The 16,884-nt window shown below is 47.3% G+C and overlaps 1 protein-coding gene across 8 annotated transcripts in view; it reads left to right on the top strand.

The window, feature by feature from the left end:
- ATPSCKMT (ATP synthase c subunit lysine N-methyltransferase) overlaps positions 1–16,884 on the top strand; it is a 764,992-nt gene that overhangs the window by 537,342 nt on the left and 210,766 nt on the right. Inside the window, exon 1 of one of the 8 annotated variants that reach the window (XM_077269469.1) lies at positions 7,827–9,253. The exons of the other annotated variants lie outside the window; for them this stretch is intronic. Coding sequence (XP_077125584.1) covers positions 9,164–9,253 — 90 coding nt within the window. The 5' untranslated portion in view covers positions 7,827–9,163. Of the gene's footprint in view, positions 1–7,826; positions 9,254–16,884 lie in introns of those variants that run through there. 8 annotated transcript variants of the gene reach the window in all.

Raw genomic sequence — 16,884 nt, forward strand, 5'->3', positions numbered from 1 at the left:
CTAACCGCCCTAACTAGGGACAGGTAAGCGCACTGGTTGCTCACGGTGCCGCACTGGCTAACGCTGCTGATTGACGCTCTAGATTGTGCCTGGTGCTGGATGGCACTAACTGGCGCTAGACAGTTCCAACATTCGCGAGCACTCATTAACACTAGGGATGGGAATGATTTGGTGCTTTCACCAGAACAGGCATGCATACACACACACACACACAATAATTCATTTATACTAGCGCATGGCAGTGCGGCCATGCGAACCTTTTATAGCTGTAGCTCTCCAGGACCTTCCTAGTGATCCAATAGGAGCTGCTACAGGACCTGAGCATGTGACCCCCACCTCCAATGAGAGGTGTACCCGTGGGCATGCTCAGTAGGGGAAAAGCAGGACATAGTCCCTGGAACATCTGCTCGCCACTGATCAGTGCTGTCTACAAGGGCTGAGCCTGTAACCAAGCGCATAGTATTAGCTTGAGACAGACGCTGGGATCAACGTCTCTGCTGAGCAGGTTCCACTGCGGCTGGAGGAGAATGGGAGACCGCAGCGGACATGGTTCCAGATTCCCCCTGTGCAGCGGAGAAATAATAATGTTATAATAAAACATCTACATGTACTGTACATTCTTATAATAATAATGCCCGCTGTGCTTGCATTGTAATGATACCGTTCCCCCAATGTGCCTCATTATAATAATGAACCTCAGTGTATCTTTTTTATAATAATGGGGCATACATACAAATCATGTTGTCCCATAGCAAAAGTCCTATCACATCACATAGGTGAAGTCAGAGAAGAACATACCTCCCAACTTTTCAAGATACGGAGAGAGATATGTATTCTGCCACTTACACAGTTAATTTGTCCTTACTGAAACCCATTAGTTGTCTTACCACCTTCCATTGCCCTCTTAGAGAATGAGGTCCCTAAAAGTATCCCCAGACAGTATGATTTTCCCACATTCCTACACCTTAGGAAGCCCCATAAACTCTAATGCCCCACAGCATCCTACATGTAAGAAAGTCGCCACAAAGCCCACATACAGTATGATGTTCCCCACACAGCCCCCCACAGAGTATGATGGTCCCATAAAACAGCTTCTGCAGAGTATTATGGTCCTCACACAGCCCCCTACAGAGTATAATGGTCCCCACACAGCCCCCCACAGAGTATGACGGTCCCGGCACATCCCCCCACAGAGTATGATGGACCCCACACAGCCCCCTAGAGTATGTTGGACCCCACACAGCTCCCACAGAGTATGATCGTACCCACACAACCCCACAGAGTATGATGGTCCCCTCCAGAGTATGAAGGTCCCCAGTCAGAACCCCACAGTGTATTATGGTCCCCAGTCAACTCCCCCAGAGCATGATGGTCCCCACAGCTCCCCTAAAAATGAAAAACCCCTTATACTTTTAATGACACCTATGGTGTCACTGGCGCAGCCTAGGGGTCACTATCAGGGGGCACAGGAACGAACGCAGGAAGTGGAAAAACAGGGCACACAGTGTGCAAGGACCTGAGACTAAGCAGTGTTCTGAATACCCCTTTGTCTTGTCCTTCGGCTTTTGATCCGCTATCTCTTGTTGTTGACCCTGGACTGTGACCTGACTTGCACTTTTGTCTTTTACCTTGGTTATCTATGTACGCTCTCAGTATTGACCTTGGAACGTCAGACTCTTCTGTCTCACAGCCTGTCCGTGAGGAGTGACTAGCATCACACTAAATAATGCTATTACCAATGCCCTAATAATAATAATAATGCCTGTTTTGTGCCCTGTATATGAGTAGTACTCTCCTTCTGTGGCCTTATGCAGTAATAATATTCCCTCTCAACTTCCTCATAGAAATAATGCTACCCTGTGCATCTCTGCAGTTATACAGCACCATATAGAAATATTTTCCCCTTGTGTCTCCTTATTAGTTCCCATGTGCCTCGCATAATTATTATCCCCCTTGACCCTTTATAATAACCCCATTCCTTGTTATAATAAAAACACCCACCTGTACATTCTTATAATAATAATGCCCCCTGTGCTTGCATTGTAATGATACCATTCCCCCAATGTGCCTCATTATAATCATGAACCTCGTTGTATATTTTTTATATTAATGGGGCATACATACAAATCATGTTGTCCCATAGCAAAAGTCCTATCACATCACATAGGTGCAGTCAGAGAAGAACATACCTCCCAACTTTTCAAGATACGGAGAGAGATATGTATTCTGCCACTTGCACAGTTAATTTGTCCCTACTGAAACCCTTTAGTTGTCTTACCTCCTTCTATGGCCCCCTTAGAGTATGATTTCCCTAAAAATATCCCCAGACAGTATGATTTTCCCAAATTCCTACACCTTAGGAGGCACCATAAACTCTAATGCCCCACAACATCCTGCACATAAGAAAGTCGCCACAAAGCACTCATACAGTATGATGGTGCCCACACAGCCCCCCACAGAATATGATGGTCCCATAAAACAGCTTCTGCAGAGTATGATGGTCCTCACACAGCCCCCTTCAGAGTATAATGGTCCCCACACAGCCCCCCACAGAGTATGATGGTCCCCATACAGCCCCCCAGAGTATGCTGGTCCCCACACAGCCCCCACAGAGTATGATGGTACCCACACAGCCCCACAGAGTATGATGGTCCTCTCCAGTCCCCTCCAGAGTATGATGGTTCCCAGTCAGAACCCCACAGTGTATGATGGTCCCCAGTCAAACCCCCCCACAGAGTATGATGGTCCCCACAGCTCCCCTAAAAATGAAAAAACCCTTATACTTGTAATAACACGGATGGTGTCACTGGTGCAGCCTAGGGGGCACAGGAACAAACTCCGGGAGTGGAAAAACGGCACACAGTGTGCAAGGACCTGAGACTAAGCAGTGAGCGCAGGACCTGAAAGAAGCAGTCACGTGATAACGGGGTGGAGACACCGCACGTGCGGACAGAGAAGGCAGATGGAAACGTTGAGTACAGGGCACAGAACATAAATGTAGTCAAAGCAGAGTCGAAGGTCAAAAGCCAGATGAGAGCGTAGTACCTAGGGATAGGACAGAGAATAAACCGAGACGAGACAAGCGATCAGATAACCAAGAAGGACAGGGCATTGCAATGCAGGATACAGAGGCAAAAGTCAGGGGACAAACTGGGTCATACACAGCAAAAACTCACACGCACAGAGGCACAACGATTATGGACAGGTAACCTGGGTCAACAACCACAAACCGAGTATACGGAAATATCACAGACACCAAACCCAGGAACTACCAACATTAAATAGCTGCCTCAGAACCAAAGAAAGGCACACTAGAATTAACACTGACCTGACCAGGATGGCGACGGAACCTGTTATGACCCCAATGGCGAGGGTCTCAGAGATATCAGCAAGTCTGCGAAGTACAGAAATCCAGCTCATAGGGCAGTGGTAACTGGGTTGACCATATATCTACTCCTAACGCCAACACTAGAAGTAGCCGGGGAACATGCCTACGTTGGTCGCTAGATGTCTCGCGCCAGCCGGAGAGCTAACTACCCCTAGAAGAGGAAAACAAAGACCTCTCTTGCCTCCAGAGAAAAGACCCCAAAAGTAGGATACAAGCCCCCCACAAATAATAATGGTGAGGTAAGAGGAAATGACAAACACAGAGATGAACTAGGTTTAGCAAAGAGAGGCCCACTTACTAATAGCAGAATGTAGCAAGATAACTTATATGGTCAACAAAAACCCTATCAAAAATCCACGCTGGAGATTCAAGAACCCCCGAACCGTCTAACGGCCCGGGGGGAGAATACCAGCCACCCTAGAGCTTCCAGCAAGGTCAGGAAACAGATTATATACAAGCTGGACAAAAATGCAAAGCAAAAACAAATAGCAAAAAGCAAGAAAGCAGACTTCGCTTAATCAAGCAGGAACCAGGATCAGTAGACAAGAGCACTACAGATTAGCTCTGATATCAACATTGCCAGGCATTGAACTGAAGGTCCAGGGAGCTTATATAGCAACACCCCTGACCTAACGACCCAGGTGAGCATACAAGGGATGAATGACATACCCAGAGTCAAATCACTAGTAGCCACTAGAGGGAGCCAAAAGGTAAATTCACAACAGTACCCCCTCCCTTAGTGAGGGGTCACCGAACCCTCACCAAGACCACCAGGGCGATCAGGATGAGCGGCGTGAAAGGCACGAACTAAATCGGCCGCATGCACATCAGAGGCGACCACCCAGGAATTATCCTCCTGACCATAGCCCTTCCACTTGACCAGGTACTGAAGCCTCCGCCTGGAGAGACGAGAATTTATGATCTTCTCCACCACGTACTCCAACTCGCCCTCAACCAACACCGGAGCAGGAGGCTCAGCAGAAGGAACCACAGGCACAACGTACCGCCGCAACAAGGACCTATGAAATACGTTGTGAATGGCAAACGACACCGGAAGATCCAGGCGAAAGGATACAGGATTAATGATTTCCAATATCTTGTAAGGACCAATGAAGCGAGGCTTAAATTTGGGAGAGGAGACCTTCATAGGAACAAATCGAGAAGACAGCCACACCAAATCCCCAACGCGAAGTCGGGGACCCACACCGCGGCGGCGGTTGGCAAAACGCTGAGCCTTCTCCTGTGACAACTTCAAGTTGTCCACCACATGACTCCAGATCCGCTGCAACCTATCCACCACGGAATCCACCCCAGGACAGTCAGAAGGCTCCACATGTCCCGAGGAAAAACGAGGATGGAAACCAGAGTTGCAGAAAAATGGCGAAACCAAGGTGGCGGAACTAGCCCGATTATTAAGGGCAAATTCAGCCAACGGCAAGAAGGTCACCCAATCATCCTGATCAGAAGAGACAAAACACCTCAAATAAGCCTCCAGAGTCTGATTAGTTCGCTCCGTTTGTCCGTTAGTCTGGGGATGGAAAGCGGACGAAAACGACAAATCAATGCCCATCCTACCACAAAAGGATCGCCAGAACCTGGAAACAAACTGGGATCCTCTGTCCGACACAATATTCTCAGGAATGCCGTGCAAACGAACCACGTTCTGGAAGAACACAGGAACCAGATCAGCAGAGGAAGGCAGCTTAGGCAAAGGAACCAGATGGACCATCTTGGAGAAACAATCACATATCACCCAGATGACAGACATGCCCTGAGACACCGGAAGATCCGAAATGAAATCCATAGAGATGTGTGTCCAAGGTCTCTTCGGGACAGGCAAGGGCAAGAGCAACCCGCTGGCACGAGAACAGCAAGGCTTAGCTCGAGCACAAGTACCACAGGACTGCACAAACGACCGCACATCCCTTGACAAGGAAGGCCACCAAAAGGACCTGGCCACCAGATCTCTGGTGCCAAAAATTCCCGGGTGGCCTGCCAACACTGAGGAATGAACCTCAGAAATGACTCTGCTGGTCCATTTATCAGGCACAAACAATCTGTCAGGTGGACAAGAGTCAGGCCTACCAGCCTGAAATCTCTGCAACACAGGTCGCAGATCTGGAGAAATAGCAGACAAGATAACTCCTTCCTTAAGAATACCCACAGGTTCAGCGACTCCAGGAGCATCAGGCACAAAGCTCCTAGACAGAGCATCGGCCTTCACATTCTTAGAACCTGGTAAATACGAGACCACAAAGTCAAAACGGGAGAAAAACAATGACCAGCGGGCCTGTCTAGGATTCAGGCGTTTAGCAGACTCGAGATACATCAGATTTTTGTGATCAGTCAAGACCACCACACGATGCCTAGCACCCTCGAGCCAATGACGCCACTCCTCAAATGCCCACTTCATGGCCAACAACTCCCGATTGCCCACATCATAATTTCGCTCTGCCGGCGAAAACTTCCTAGAGAAGAAGGCACAAGGTCTCATAGTAGAGCCACCAGGGCCTCTCTGCGACAAAACGGCCCCTGCCTCAATCTCCGAAGCATCCACCTCAACCTGAAAGGGAAGTGAGACGTCAGGCTGGCACAAAACAGGCGCCGAAGTAAACCGGCGTTTCAACTCCTGGAAAGCCTCCACGGCAGCAGGAGCCCAGTTAGCTACATCAGAGCCTTTCTTGGTCATATCCGTCAGCGGTTTAACAACGCTAGAGAAATTTGCGATAAAACGACGGTAGAAGTTAGCAAAACCCAAGAACTTCTGAAGACTCTTAACTGACGAGGGTTGAGTCCAATCATGAATAGCTCGGACCTTGACTGGATCCATCTCCACAGCAGAAGGGGAAAAAATGAACCCCAAAAAGGGAACCTTCTGTACACCAAAGAGACACTTTGAGCCTTTTACGAACAAAGAATTTTCACGCAAAATCTCAAAAACCATCCTGACCTGCTCCACATGCGAGTCCCAATCATCAGAAAAAAACAGAATATCATCCAGATAAACAATCAAAAATTTATCCAGATACTTCCGGAAAATGTCATGCATGAAGGACTGAAAAACTGAAGGTGCATTAGAGAGCCCAAATGGCATCACCAAGTACTCAAAATGACCTTCGGGCGTATTGAATGCGGTTTTCCATTCATCGCCCTGCCTAATGCGCACAAGGTTGTACGCCCCACGAAGGTCTATCTTGGTGAACCACTTGGCACCTTTAATCCGGGCAAACAAATCTGACAACAGCGGCAAAGGATACTGAAATTTGACAGTGATCTTATTTAAAAGCCGATAGTCAATACAAGGCCTCAAAGATCCGTCCTTTTTGGCCACAAAAAAGAATCCCGCACCAAGAGGGGAAGAAGAAGGACGGATATGTCCCTTCTCAAGAGACTCCTTGATATATGAACGCATCGCGGTATGTTCAGGTACCGACAGATTAAACAGTCTCCCCTTAGGAAACTTACTGCCAGGAATCAAATCTATTGCACAGTCACATTCCCTATGAGGAGGCAGTGCACTGGACTTAGACTCGCTGAAGACATCCTGATAATCAGACAAATACGCCGGAACTTCCGAAGGCGTAGAAGAAGCAATAGACAAGGGCAGGGAATCTCCATGAATTCCATGGCAGCCCCAACTAGACACTGACATAGCCTTCCAGTCCAAGACTGGATTATGGGTCTGTAACCATGGCAAACCCAAAACAACCAAATCATGCATTTTACGCAGAACAAGAAAACGTATTACCTCCCGATGTTCGGGAGTCATGCACATGGTAACCTGTGTCCAAAACTGCGGTTTATTTTTTGCCAATGGCGTAGAATCAATACCCCTAAGAGGGATAGGATTTTCCAATGGCTCAAGAACAAATCCGCAGCGCTTGGCAAATGACAGATCCATAAGGCTCAGGGCAGCACCTGAGTCTACAAACGCCATGACAGGATACGATGACAGTGAGCAAATCAAAGTTACAGATAGAATAAATTTAGGTTGCAAATTACCAATGGCGACCGGACTAACAACCTTAGTAAGACGTTTAGAGCATGCTGAGATAACATGTGTAGAATCACCACAGTAGTAACACAAGCCATTCTGGCGTCTATGAATTTTCCGCTCATTTCTAGTCAGGATTCTATCACATTGCATTAAATCAGGTGCCTGTTCAGACAACACCATGAGGGAATTTGCGGTTTTGCGCTCCCGCAACCGCCGGTCGATTTGAATAGCCAGGGCCATAGAATCATTCAGACTTGTGGGAATGGGAAAACCCACCATCACATTCTTAATGGCTTCAGAAAGGCCATTTCTAAAATTTGCAGCCAATGCACACTCGTTCCACTGGGTCAGCACGGACCATTTCCGAAATTTTTGGCAATACACTTCAGCCTCGTCCTGGCCCTGAGACATAGCCAGCAAGGCCTTTTCTGCCTGAATCTCAAGATTGGGTTCCTCATAAAGCAAACCGAGCGCCAGAAAAAACGCATCAATGTCAGCCAATGCCGGATCTCCTGGCGCCAGCGAGAAGGCCCAATCCTGAGGGTCGCCCCGTAAAAAAGAAATAACAATTTTTACTTGCTGAGCGGAGTCTCCAGATGAACAGGGTCTCAGAGACAAAAACAATTTACAATTATTCCTGAAATTTCTAAATTTAAATCGGTCTCCGGAAAACAGTTCAGGAATCGGTATCTTAGGTTCTGACATAGGATTTCTGGTAACATAATCTTGTATGCCCTGCACACGAGCAGCAAGCTGGTCCACACTTGTAATCAAGGTCTGGACATTCATGTCTGCAGCAAACACAAGCCACTCAGAAGTAAAGGGGAAAAAAAAAAAAAAAAAATGAGAGAGAGAGAAAAAAAAAAACTCAGAATTTTCTTTCTTATAATCCCGCTTCTGCAATGCATTTAACATTTAATACTGGCCTGGCAAACTGTTATGACCCCAATGGCGAGGGTCTCAGAGATACCAGCAAGTCTGCGAAGTACAGAAATCCAGCTCATAGGGCAGTGGTAACTGGGTTGACCATATATCTACTCCTAACGCCAACACTAGAAGTAGCCGGGGAACATGCCTACATTGGTCGCTAGATGTCTCGCGCCAGCCGGTGAGCTAACTACCCCTAGAAGAGGAAAACAAAGACCTCTCTTGCCTCCAGAGAAAAGACCCCAAAAGTAGGATACAAGCCCCCCACAAATAATAACGGTGAGGTAAGAGGAAATGACAAACACAGAGATGAACTAGGTTTATCAAAGAGAGGCCCACTTACTAATAGCAGAATGTAGCAAGATAACTTATATGGTCAACAAAAACCCTATCAAAAATCCACGCTGGAGATTCAAGAACCCCCGAACCGTCTAACGGCCCGGGGGGAGAACACCAGCCACCCTAGAGCTTCCAGCAAGGTCAGGAAACAGATTATATACAAGCTGGACAAAAATGCAAAGCAAAAACAAATAGCAAAAAGCAAGAAAGCAGACTTAGCTTAATCAAGCAGGAACCAGGATCAGTAGACAAGAGCACTACAGATTAGCTCTGATATCAACGTTGCCAGGCATTGAACTGAAGGTCCAGGGAGCTTATATAGCAACACCCCTGACCTAACGACCCAGGTGAGCATACAAGGGATGAATGACATACCCAGAGTCAAATCACTAGTAGCCACTAGAGGGAGCCAAAAGGTAAATTCACAACAGGAACCATCCTGTCAGGAGCCATGACAGTGCCCCCTTCTCAACAGGTGCCACCGGACCCCCAGGTTTCCCAGGAAACCGTGCATGAAAGGAGTGCAGCAGACGATCGACATGAACCGATGGAGCAGGAACCCAGGATCGGTCCTCAGGTCCATACCCCTTCCAGTGCACAAGGTAATGGAGAGAATGGCGAACCAACCGGGAATCCACTATGTGCTCCACCTTGAACTCCTCCTGACTATCCACTGATACAGGCAGCGCGGGACCCAATGAAGCTTCTTCCACAGCCCCCAATGGTTTCAGCAGGGCCCTATGGAATAAATTGAGAATCTTAAAAGATTCTGGGAGGCATGTTGTGAATTCTGTTTGTGGGCTCCCCCGGTGGTGTTTTATGGTATTGCCACTTATTTGCCTTCTTCTATCCTTGATCACCTGTTGACACCCATTAGGGGAGTTTCCTATTTAAGGCTGCTTGGCTGCTGGTCCGATGCCGGCCAACAATGTATCAGTAGCATTCTGTTGCATTCTCCTGCCTCAAGATCCTGTTCAGCTAAGTTGAATTTTGTTTCTAGTTAATGCTATTTTTGTCCAGCTATTTGCAATGTGTCTCTCTGTAGCTGGAAGCTTTCGTGGACTGAAATTGCCACTCCAGTGGCATGAGTTGTCACTGGAGTTTTAAAGTAATTTCAGGATGGTATTTTTGAGTAGTGTTTTGAAGTTGACCGTGAAGTGACTCTTTCCTGTACTTCTGCTATCTAGTAAGCGGACCTCACTGTGCTAAATCTGCTGTTCATCCTACGTATGTCTTTTCCTCTTGACTCACCGTCAATATCTGTGGGGGACTGCTATCTCCTTTTGGGGTTCATCTCTGGAGGTAAGGCAGGCCTGTATATTCCTCTGATAGGGGTAGTTAGATCTCCGGCTGGCGCGTGGTGTCTAGGGCATCGTAGGAAACACTCCCCGGCTACTTCCAGTGTCGTGTCAGGTTCAGGTCACGGTCACTTTAGTTCCCATCACCCGAGAGCTAGTCCGTTGTTATTTTGATTTCCCTGCCATTGGGAAAATCATAACAGTTTGGCCGGCCCACATGTGTTAAAACTATGCACTAAAGCAGGAAAGGATATGAAAAGGTTTTTTTTTCCTTCTGTGTTTGGAAAGTGCACCTTAGTGCTTATTTGTACTCCTTGCTTAAACTGCAGTCTTCAGCCTTTTTTTTTTTCCTCTCCTCTTAAAGGGAACCTGTCACCACGTTTTTGGAAGATGGGATAAAAATAGCGTTAAATAGGGGCAGAGGTGGGCGTTACATTAGTGTGTGTGTTATGCGTTTATTACCCACCTAAGTTGCCGAAATAACTTTGCAAAGTCTCCGTTTTCGCCTGTCAATCAGGCTGGTCAGGTCGCATGGGCGTTGTCTTCCCCCAGATTTGGCGTAGTTTTCCGTTGGTGGCGTAGTGGTGTGCGCATGCCCAAAGTCCGGAATCCTCTTCCAGGGGATTTAAAATAGCGCGGTGTTCGTTATTGCATTGGTGATCGGTGGGCGCGGCCATCTTCCTTTGGCCGCGCGTGCGCAGAAGCGGCGCTCTGCTGGCCGCGGCTTCAGGAAAATGGCCGCCGCGATATCCATCTGCGCACGCGCGGCATCCCGCGGCCATTTTCCTGAAGCCGCGGCCAGCAGAGCGCCGCTTCTGCGCACGCGCGGCCAAAGGAAGATGGCCGCGCCCACCGATCACCAATGCAATAACGAACACCGCGCTATTTTAAATCCCCTGGAAGAGGATTCCGGACTTTGGGCATGCGCACACCACTACGCCACCAACGGAAAACTACGCCAAATCTGGGGGAAGACAACGCCCATGCGACCTGACCAGCCTGATTGACAGGCGAAAACGGAGACTTTGCAAAGTTATTTCGGCAACTTAGGTGGGTAATAAACGCATAACACACACACTAATGTAACGCCCACCTCTGCCCCTATTTAACGCTATTTTTATCCCATCTTCCAAAAACGTGGTGACAGGTTCCCTTTAATCTCTGAATGGCTTTGGTTACACCTGTTTGAATCATGGATCCACAGAGTTTGTTTGCAGGTCTGAATAACCTGGCTTCAAAGGTCCAGAACTTACAAGATTTTGTTATACGTGCTCCAATGTCTGAACCTAAGATCCCTATGCCTGAATTTTTTACCGGAGACAGATCCCGTTTTTTGAATTTCAGAGAGAATTGTAAATTGTTTTTGTCTCTGAAATCTCACTCTGCTGGTGATCCTGCGCAACAGGTTAAAATTGTTATTTCTCTATTGCGGGGTGACCCACAAAGTTGGGCATTTGCATTGTCGCCAGGGGATCCTGCGTTATTAAATGTAGATGCGTTTTTTCTGGCTTTGGGGTTGCTTTATGAAGAACCTAATTTAGAGATTTTGGCTGAGAAAGCCTTGATAGCTCTTTCCCAAGGGCAAGATGAAGCTGAGATATACTGCCAGAAATTTCGTAAATGGTCGGTGCTTACTAAATGGAATGAGTGCGCTCTAGCAGCTAATTTCAGAGAAGGTCTCTCTGATGCCGTGAAGGATGTCATGGTGGGGTTCCCTGTGCCTACAGGTCTGAATGATGCCATGAAATTGGCTATCCAGATTGATCGGCGTTTACGGGAGCGCAAATCTGTGCACCATATGGCGGTATCTTCTGAGCAAAAACCTGTGCACCATATGGCAGTATCTTCTGAGCAAAAACCTGTGCATCATTTGGCGGTGACCTCTGAAAAGGCACCAGAGCATATGCAATGCGATAGTGTATTGTCTAGAGGCGAACGACAGAATTACAGGCGCAAAAATGGGTTGTGCTTCTATTGTGGAGATCCAGCTCATGTTATATCAGCATGCTTTAAACGCATAAAGAAGGTTGATAAAAAGGTTGATAAATCTTTTTCTATGGGTACCTTGCAGTCTAAATTTCTTTTGTCCGTGACATTGATTTGTACTTTATCATCTGTTACTGTGGATGCTTATGTGCATTCTGGCGCCGCTCTGAGTCTCATGGATTGGTCCTTTGCCAAGCGTTGTGGGTTTAATTTGGAGCCTCTGGAGGTTTCTATTCCCTTAAAGGGTATTGATTCTACACCTTTGGCTAGCAATAAACCACAATATTGGACACAAGTGACTATGCATCTTTCCCCAGACCATCAGGAGATTATTCGTTTCCTTGTGTTATATAATCTACATGACGTATTAGTACTTGGATTACCATGGTTACAAATTCATAATCCAGTCTTGGACTGGAGATCAATGTCTGTGCTGAGCTGGGGATGTCGGGGAATTCATGGGGATGCACCTTTGGTTCCCATTTCTTCATCTACTCCCTCTGAGATCCCAGCATTTCTGTCAGATTTTTATGATGTCTTTCAGGAGCCTAAGACTGATTCTCTCCCCCCTCACAGAGAGTGTGACTGCGCTATTGAGTTGATTCCCGGTAGTAAATTTCCTAAGGGTCGCTTGTTTAATTTGTCTGTACCTGAACATACTGCTATGCGGGAGTATATCAGAGAATCTTTGGAAAAGGGTCATATTCGCCCCTCTTTGTCTCCATTGGGGGCAGGGTTTTTCTTTGTGGGTAAAAAGGATGGTTCATTGAGACCTTGTATCGACTATCGACTTCTGAATAAGATTACAGTTAAATACCAGTACCCGTTACCTTTACTGACTGATCTTTTTGCTCGCATAAAGGGGGCGAAGTGGTTCACTAAGATCGATCTACGTGGTGCGTATAATTTGGTGCGGATTAAGCAGGGGGATGAGTGGAAGACCGCATTTAATACGCCTGAAGGCCATTTTGAGTATTTGGTAATGCCTTTCGGTCTCGCGAATGCCCCTTCCGTTTTTCAGTCCTTTATGCACGATATTTTCCGTGAATATCTGGATAAATTTATGATTGTGTATTTGGATGATATTTTGATTTTTTCGGAGGACTGGGAATCTCATGTTCAACAGGTCAGGAGAGTTTTTCAGGTTTTACGAGCTAATTCTCTATTTGTGAAGGGCTCAAAGTGTATTTTTGGGGTTCAGAGAATTTCCTTTCTGGGATATATTTTTTCCCCTTCATCTATGGAGATGGACCCTGTTAAGGTTCAGGCTATTTGTGATTGGATACAACCTACTTCTCTAAAGAGTATTCAGAAATTCTTGGGATTTGCTAATTTCTATCGCCGATTCATAGCGGGTTTTTCTGCCATTGCTAAACCTTTGACTGATTTGACCAAGAAGGGTGCTGATGTTGCTAATTGGTCCTCTGCGGCTGTGGAGGCCTTTCGGGAGCTTAAGCGCCGCTTTTCTTCTGCTCCTGTGTTGCGCCAGCCTGATGTTTCGCTCCCGTTCCAGGTTGAAGTAGATGCTTCCGAGATCGGAGCAGGTGCAGTTTTGTCGCAGAAAGGTCCTGATTGCTCAGTGATGAGACCATGTGCGTTTTTCTCTCGAAAGTTTTCGCCCGCTGAGCGAAATTATGATGTTGGAAATCGGGAGCTCTTGGCCATGAAGTGGGCATTTGAGGAGTGGCGTCATTGGCTTGAGGGTGCTAGACACCAGGTGGTGGTCTTGACTGACCACAAAAATCTAATTTATCTTGAGTCAGCCAGGCGTCTGAATCCTAGACAGGCGCGCTGGTCGTTGTTTTTCTCTCGATTTAACTTTGTGGTCTCATATCTGCCTGGGTCTAAGAATGTGAGGGCGGATGCCCTCTCTAGGAGTTTTGAGCCTGACTCGCCTGGTGATTCCGAACCTACTGGCATCCTGAAGGATGGGGTGATATTGTCAGCTGTCTCCCCAGACCTGCGGCGCTCTTTGCAGGAGTTTCAGGTGGATAGGCCTGATCGCTGTCCGCCTGGTAGACTGTTTGTCCCTGATGACTGGACCAGCAGAGTTATTTCGGAGGTTCACTCTTCCGCGTTGGCAGGTCATCCTGGAATTTTTGGCACCAGGGATCTGGTGTCTAGGTCCTTCTGGTGGCCTTCCTTGTCTCGAGATGTACGTATTTTTGTGCAGTCTTGTGATGTTTGTGCTCGGGCTAAGCCCTGCTGTTCCCGGGCCAGCGGGTTGTTGTTGCCCTTGCCTATTCCTAAGAGGCCTTGGACGCACATCTCTATGGACTTTATTTCTGACCTTCCTGTTTCTCGTAGAATGTCCGTCATCTGGGTGGTGTGTGACCGTTTTTCCAAGATGGTTCACTTGGTACCTTTGCCCAAATTGCCCTCCTCCTCTGAGCTGGTCCCTCTATTTTTTCAGAATGTTGTGCGTTTGCATGGTATTCCTGAGAATATAGTGTCTGACAGGGGTACTCAGTTTGTGTCTAGATTTTGGCGGGCGTTCTGTGCCAGGATGGGCATCGACTTGTCTTTTTCGTCTGCATTCCATCCTCAGACTAATGGCCAGACTGAGCGTACTAATCAGACCTTGGAGACTTACTTGAGGTGTTTTGTGTCCGCTGATCAGGACGATTGGCTTGATTTTTTGCCATTGGCAGAGTTTGCCCTTAACAATCGGGCCAGTTCTGCCACTTTGGTTTCTCCATTTTTTTGTAATTCAGGGTTTCACCCTCGCTTTTCGTCCGGTCAATTGGAGTCTTCGGATTGTCCTGGAGTAGATGCTGTGGTTGATAGAATGCATCAGATTTGGGGACAGGTTGTGGACAATCTGAAGTTGTCCCAGGAGAAGACTCAACAGTTCACTAATCGTCATCGGCGTGTCGGTCCTCGTCTTTGTGTTGGGGACCTGGTTTGGTTGTCTTCTCGATTTGTTCCTATGAAGGTCTCGTCTCCTAAGTTTAAGCCTCGGTTTATCGGCCCTTATAGGATTCTGGAGGTTCTCAATCCTGTGTCCTTTCGTTTGGACCTCCCAGCATCTTTTACTATTCATAATGTTTTTCATCGGTCATTATTGCGGAGGTATGAGGTGCCGGTTGTTCCGTCTGCTGATCCTCCTGCTCCTGTGCTGGTTGAGGGTGAGTTGGAGTATGTGGTGGAAAAGATCTTGGACTCCCGTGTTTCCAGACGGAAACTTCAGTATCTGGTTAAGTGGAAAGGCTATGGTCAGGAGGATAATTCTTGGGTGACAGCATCTGATGTTCATGCTCCTGATTTGGTTCGTGCATTCCATAGTGCTCATCCAGATCGCCCTGGTGGTTCTGGTGAGGGTTCGGTGCCCCCTCCTTAAGGGGGGGGTACTGTTGTGAATTCTGTTTGTGGGCTCCCCCGGTGGTGTTTTATGGTATTGCCACTTATTTGCCTTCTTCTATCCTTGATCATCTGTTGACACCCATTAGGGGAGTTTCCTATTTAAGGCTGCTTGGCTGCTGGTCCGATGCCGGCCAACAATGTATCAGTAGCATTCTGTTGCATTCTCCTGCCTCAAGATCCTGTTCAGCTAAGTTGAATTTTGTTTCTAGTTAATGCTATTTTTGTCCAGCTATTTGCAATGTGTCTCTCTGTAGCTGGAAGCTCTCGTGGACTGAAATTGCCACTCCAGTGGCATGAGTTGTCACTGGAGTTTTAAAGTAATTTCAGGATGGTATTTTTGAGTAGTGTTTTGAAGTTGACCGTGAAGTGACTCTTTCCTGTACTTCTGCTATCTAGTAAGCGGACCTCACTGTGCTAAATCTGCTGTTCATCCTACGTATGTCTTTTCCTCTTGACTCACCGTCAATATCTGTGGGGGACTGCTATCTCCTTTTGGGGTTCATCTCTGGAGGTAAGGCAGGCCTGTATATTCCTCTGATAGGGGTAGTTAGATCTCCGGCTGGCGCGTGGTGTCTAGGGCATCGTAGGAAACACTCCCCGGCTACTTCCAGTGTCGTGTCAGGTTCAGGTCACGGTCACTTTAGTTCCCATCACCCGAGAGCTAGTCCGTTGTTATTTTGATTTCCCTGCCATTGGGAAAATCATAACAGAGGCATAAACAAAAGCTACTGGGTTAACCACCTCAGTGATCTCATAAGGACCAATAAACTTAGGCCCCAATTTCACCAATGGAATCTTAAGCTTAATGTTCCTAGTAGCCATACCTTATCCCCAACACAAATGTTAGGTCCCACCGTCCGTCTCCTGTCTGCACAAATATTAAACTTCCTCTGAGCCTCCCCAATATTCTTCTGGACTTCCCGCCATAACTTCCCCAACTGCTGTACAGCTAAATCAGCTCTCGGGCAACCGGAGTCCAGACAAGAAAACTCCCCAAAGTGTGGGTTTACCATAATTACAGAAGAAAGGGGAGGTAGCTGTGGAGTGGTTAACCCAGTTATTGAACGCAAAATCTGCTAAAGGCAAGGCATCTGACCAATCATCCTGACTGGAAGTGGAAAGACAGCGCAAAATTTGATCGAACGACTGATTGGTCCGTTCAGTCTGACCATTGGACTCTGGATGGTATGCAGACGAAAAGGACAACTCAATATTCAATCTTTTAGAAAATGCCCTCCAAAACCTGGACACAAATTGCACACCATGGTCAGACACTACATTCAAGGGAACACCATGCAAACGAACTGTAACGAATGGAAGCGGAGGCACAGGTGATGAAGTTCACATTCGCTTTTTATTTTTAGAGTGGAACCTCGGGACCTCGGTCTGGGGGGCTCCGAAGGGGGCGTAACTAGTGAGCCTCAGGTATCCGTAGTAAGATCCCTCAATCAGGACCAAAGTGGAATAACTGGGGGACACAGGTGCTACCTCCAGTTGGACCCCGGACACGTGGCAGCTGTCCCAGCGGGACAAACAGGTAAACAAATATAACAGATGGTGGAGCAGACCGACGGACGCCGGGTAAG

This window comes from Ranitomeya variabilis, chromosome 6 (assembly GCF_051348905.1).
Source record: "Ranitomeya variabilis isolate aRanVar5 chromosome 6, aRanVar5.hap1, whole genome shotgun sequence".
Lineage (NCBI taxonomy): Eukaryota > Metazoa > Chordata > Amphibia > Anura > Dendrobatidae > Ranitomeya > Ranitomeya variabilis.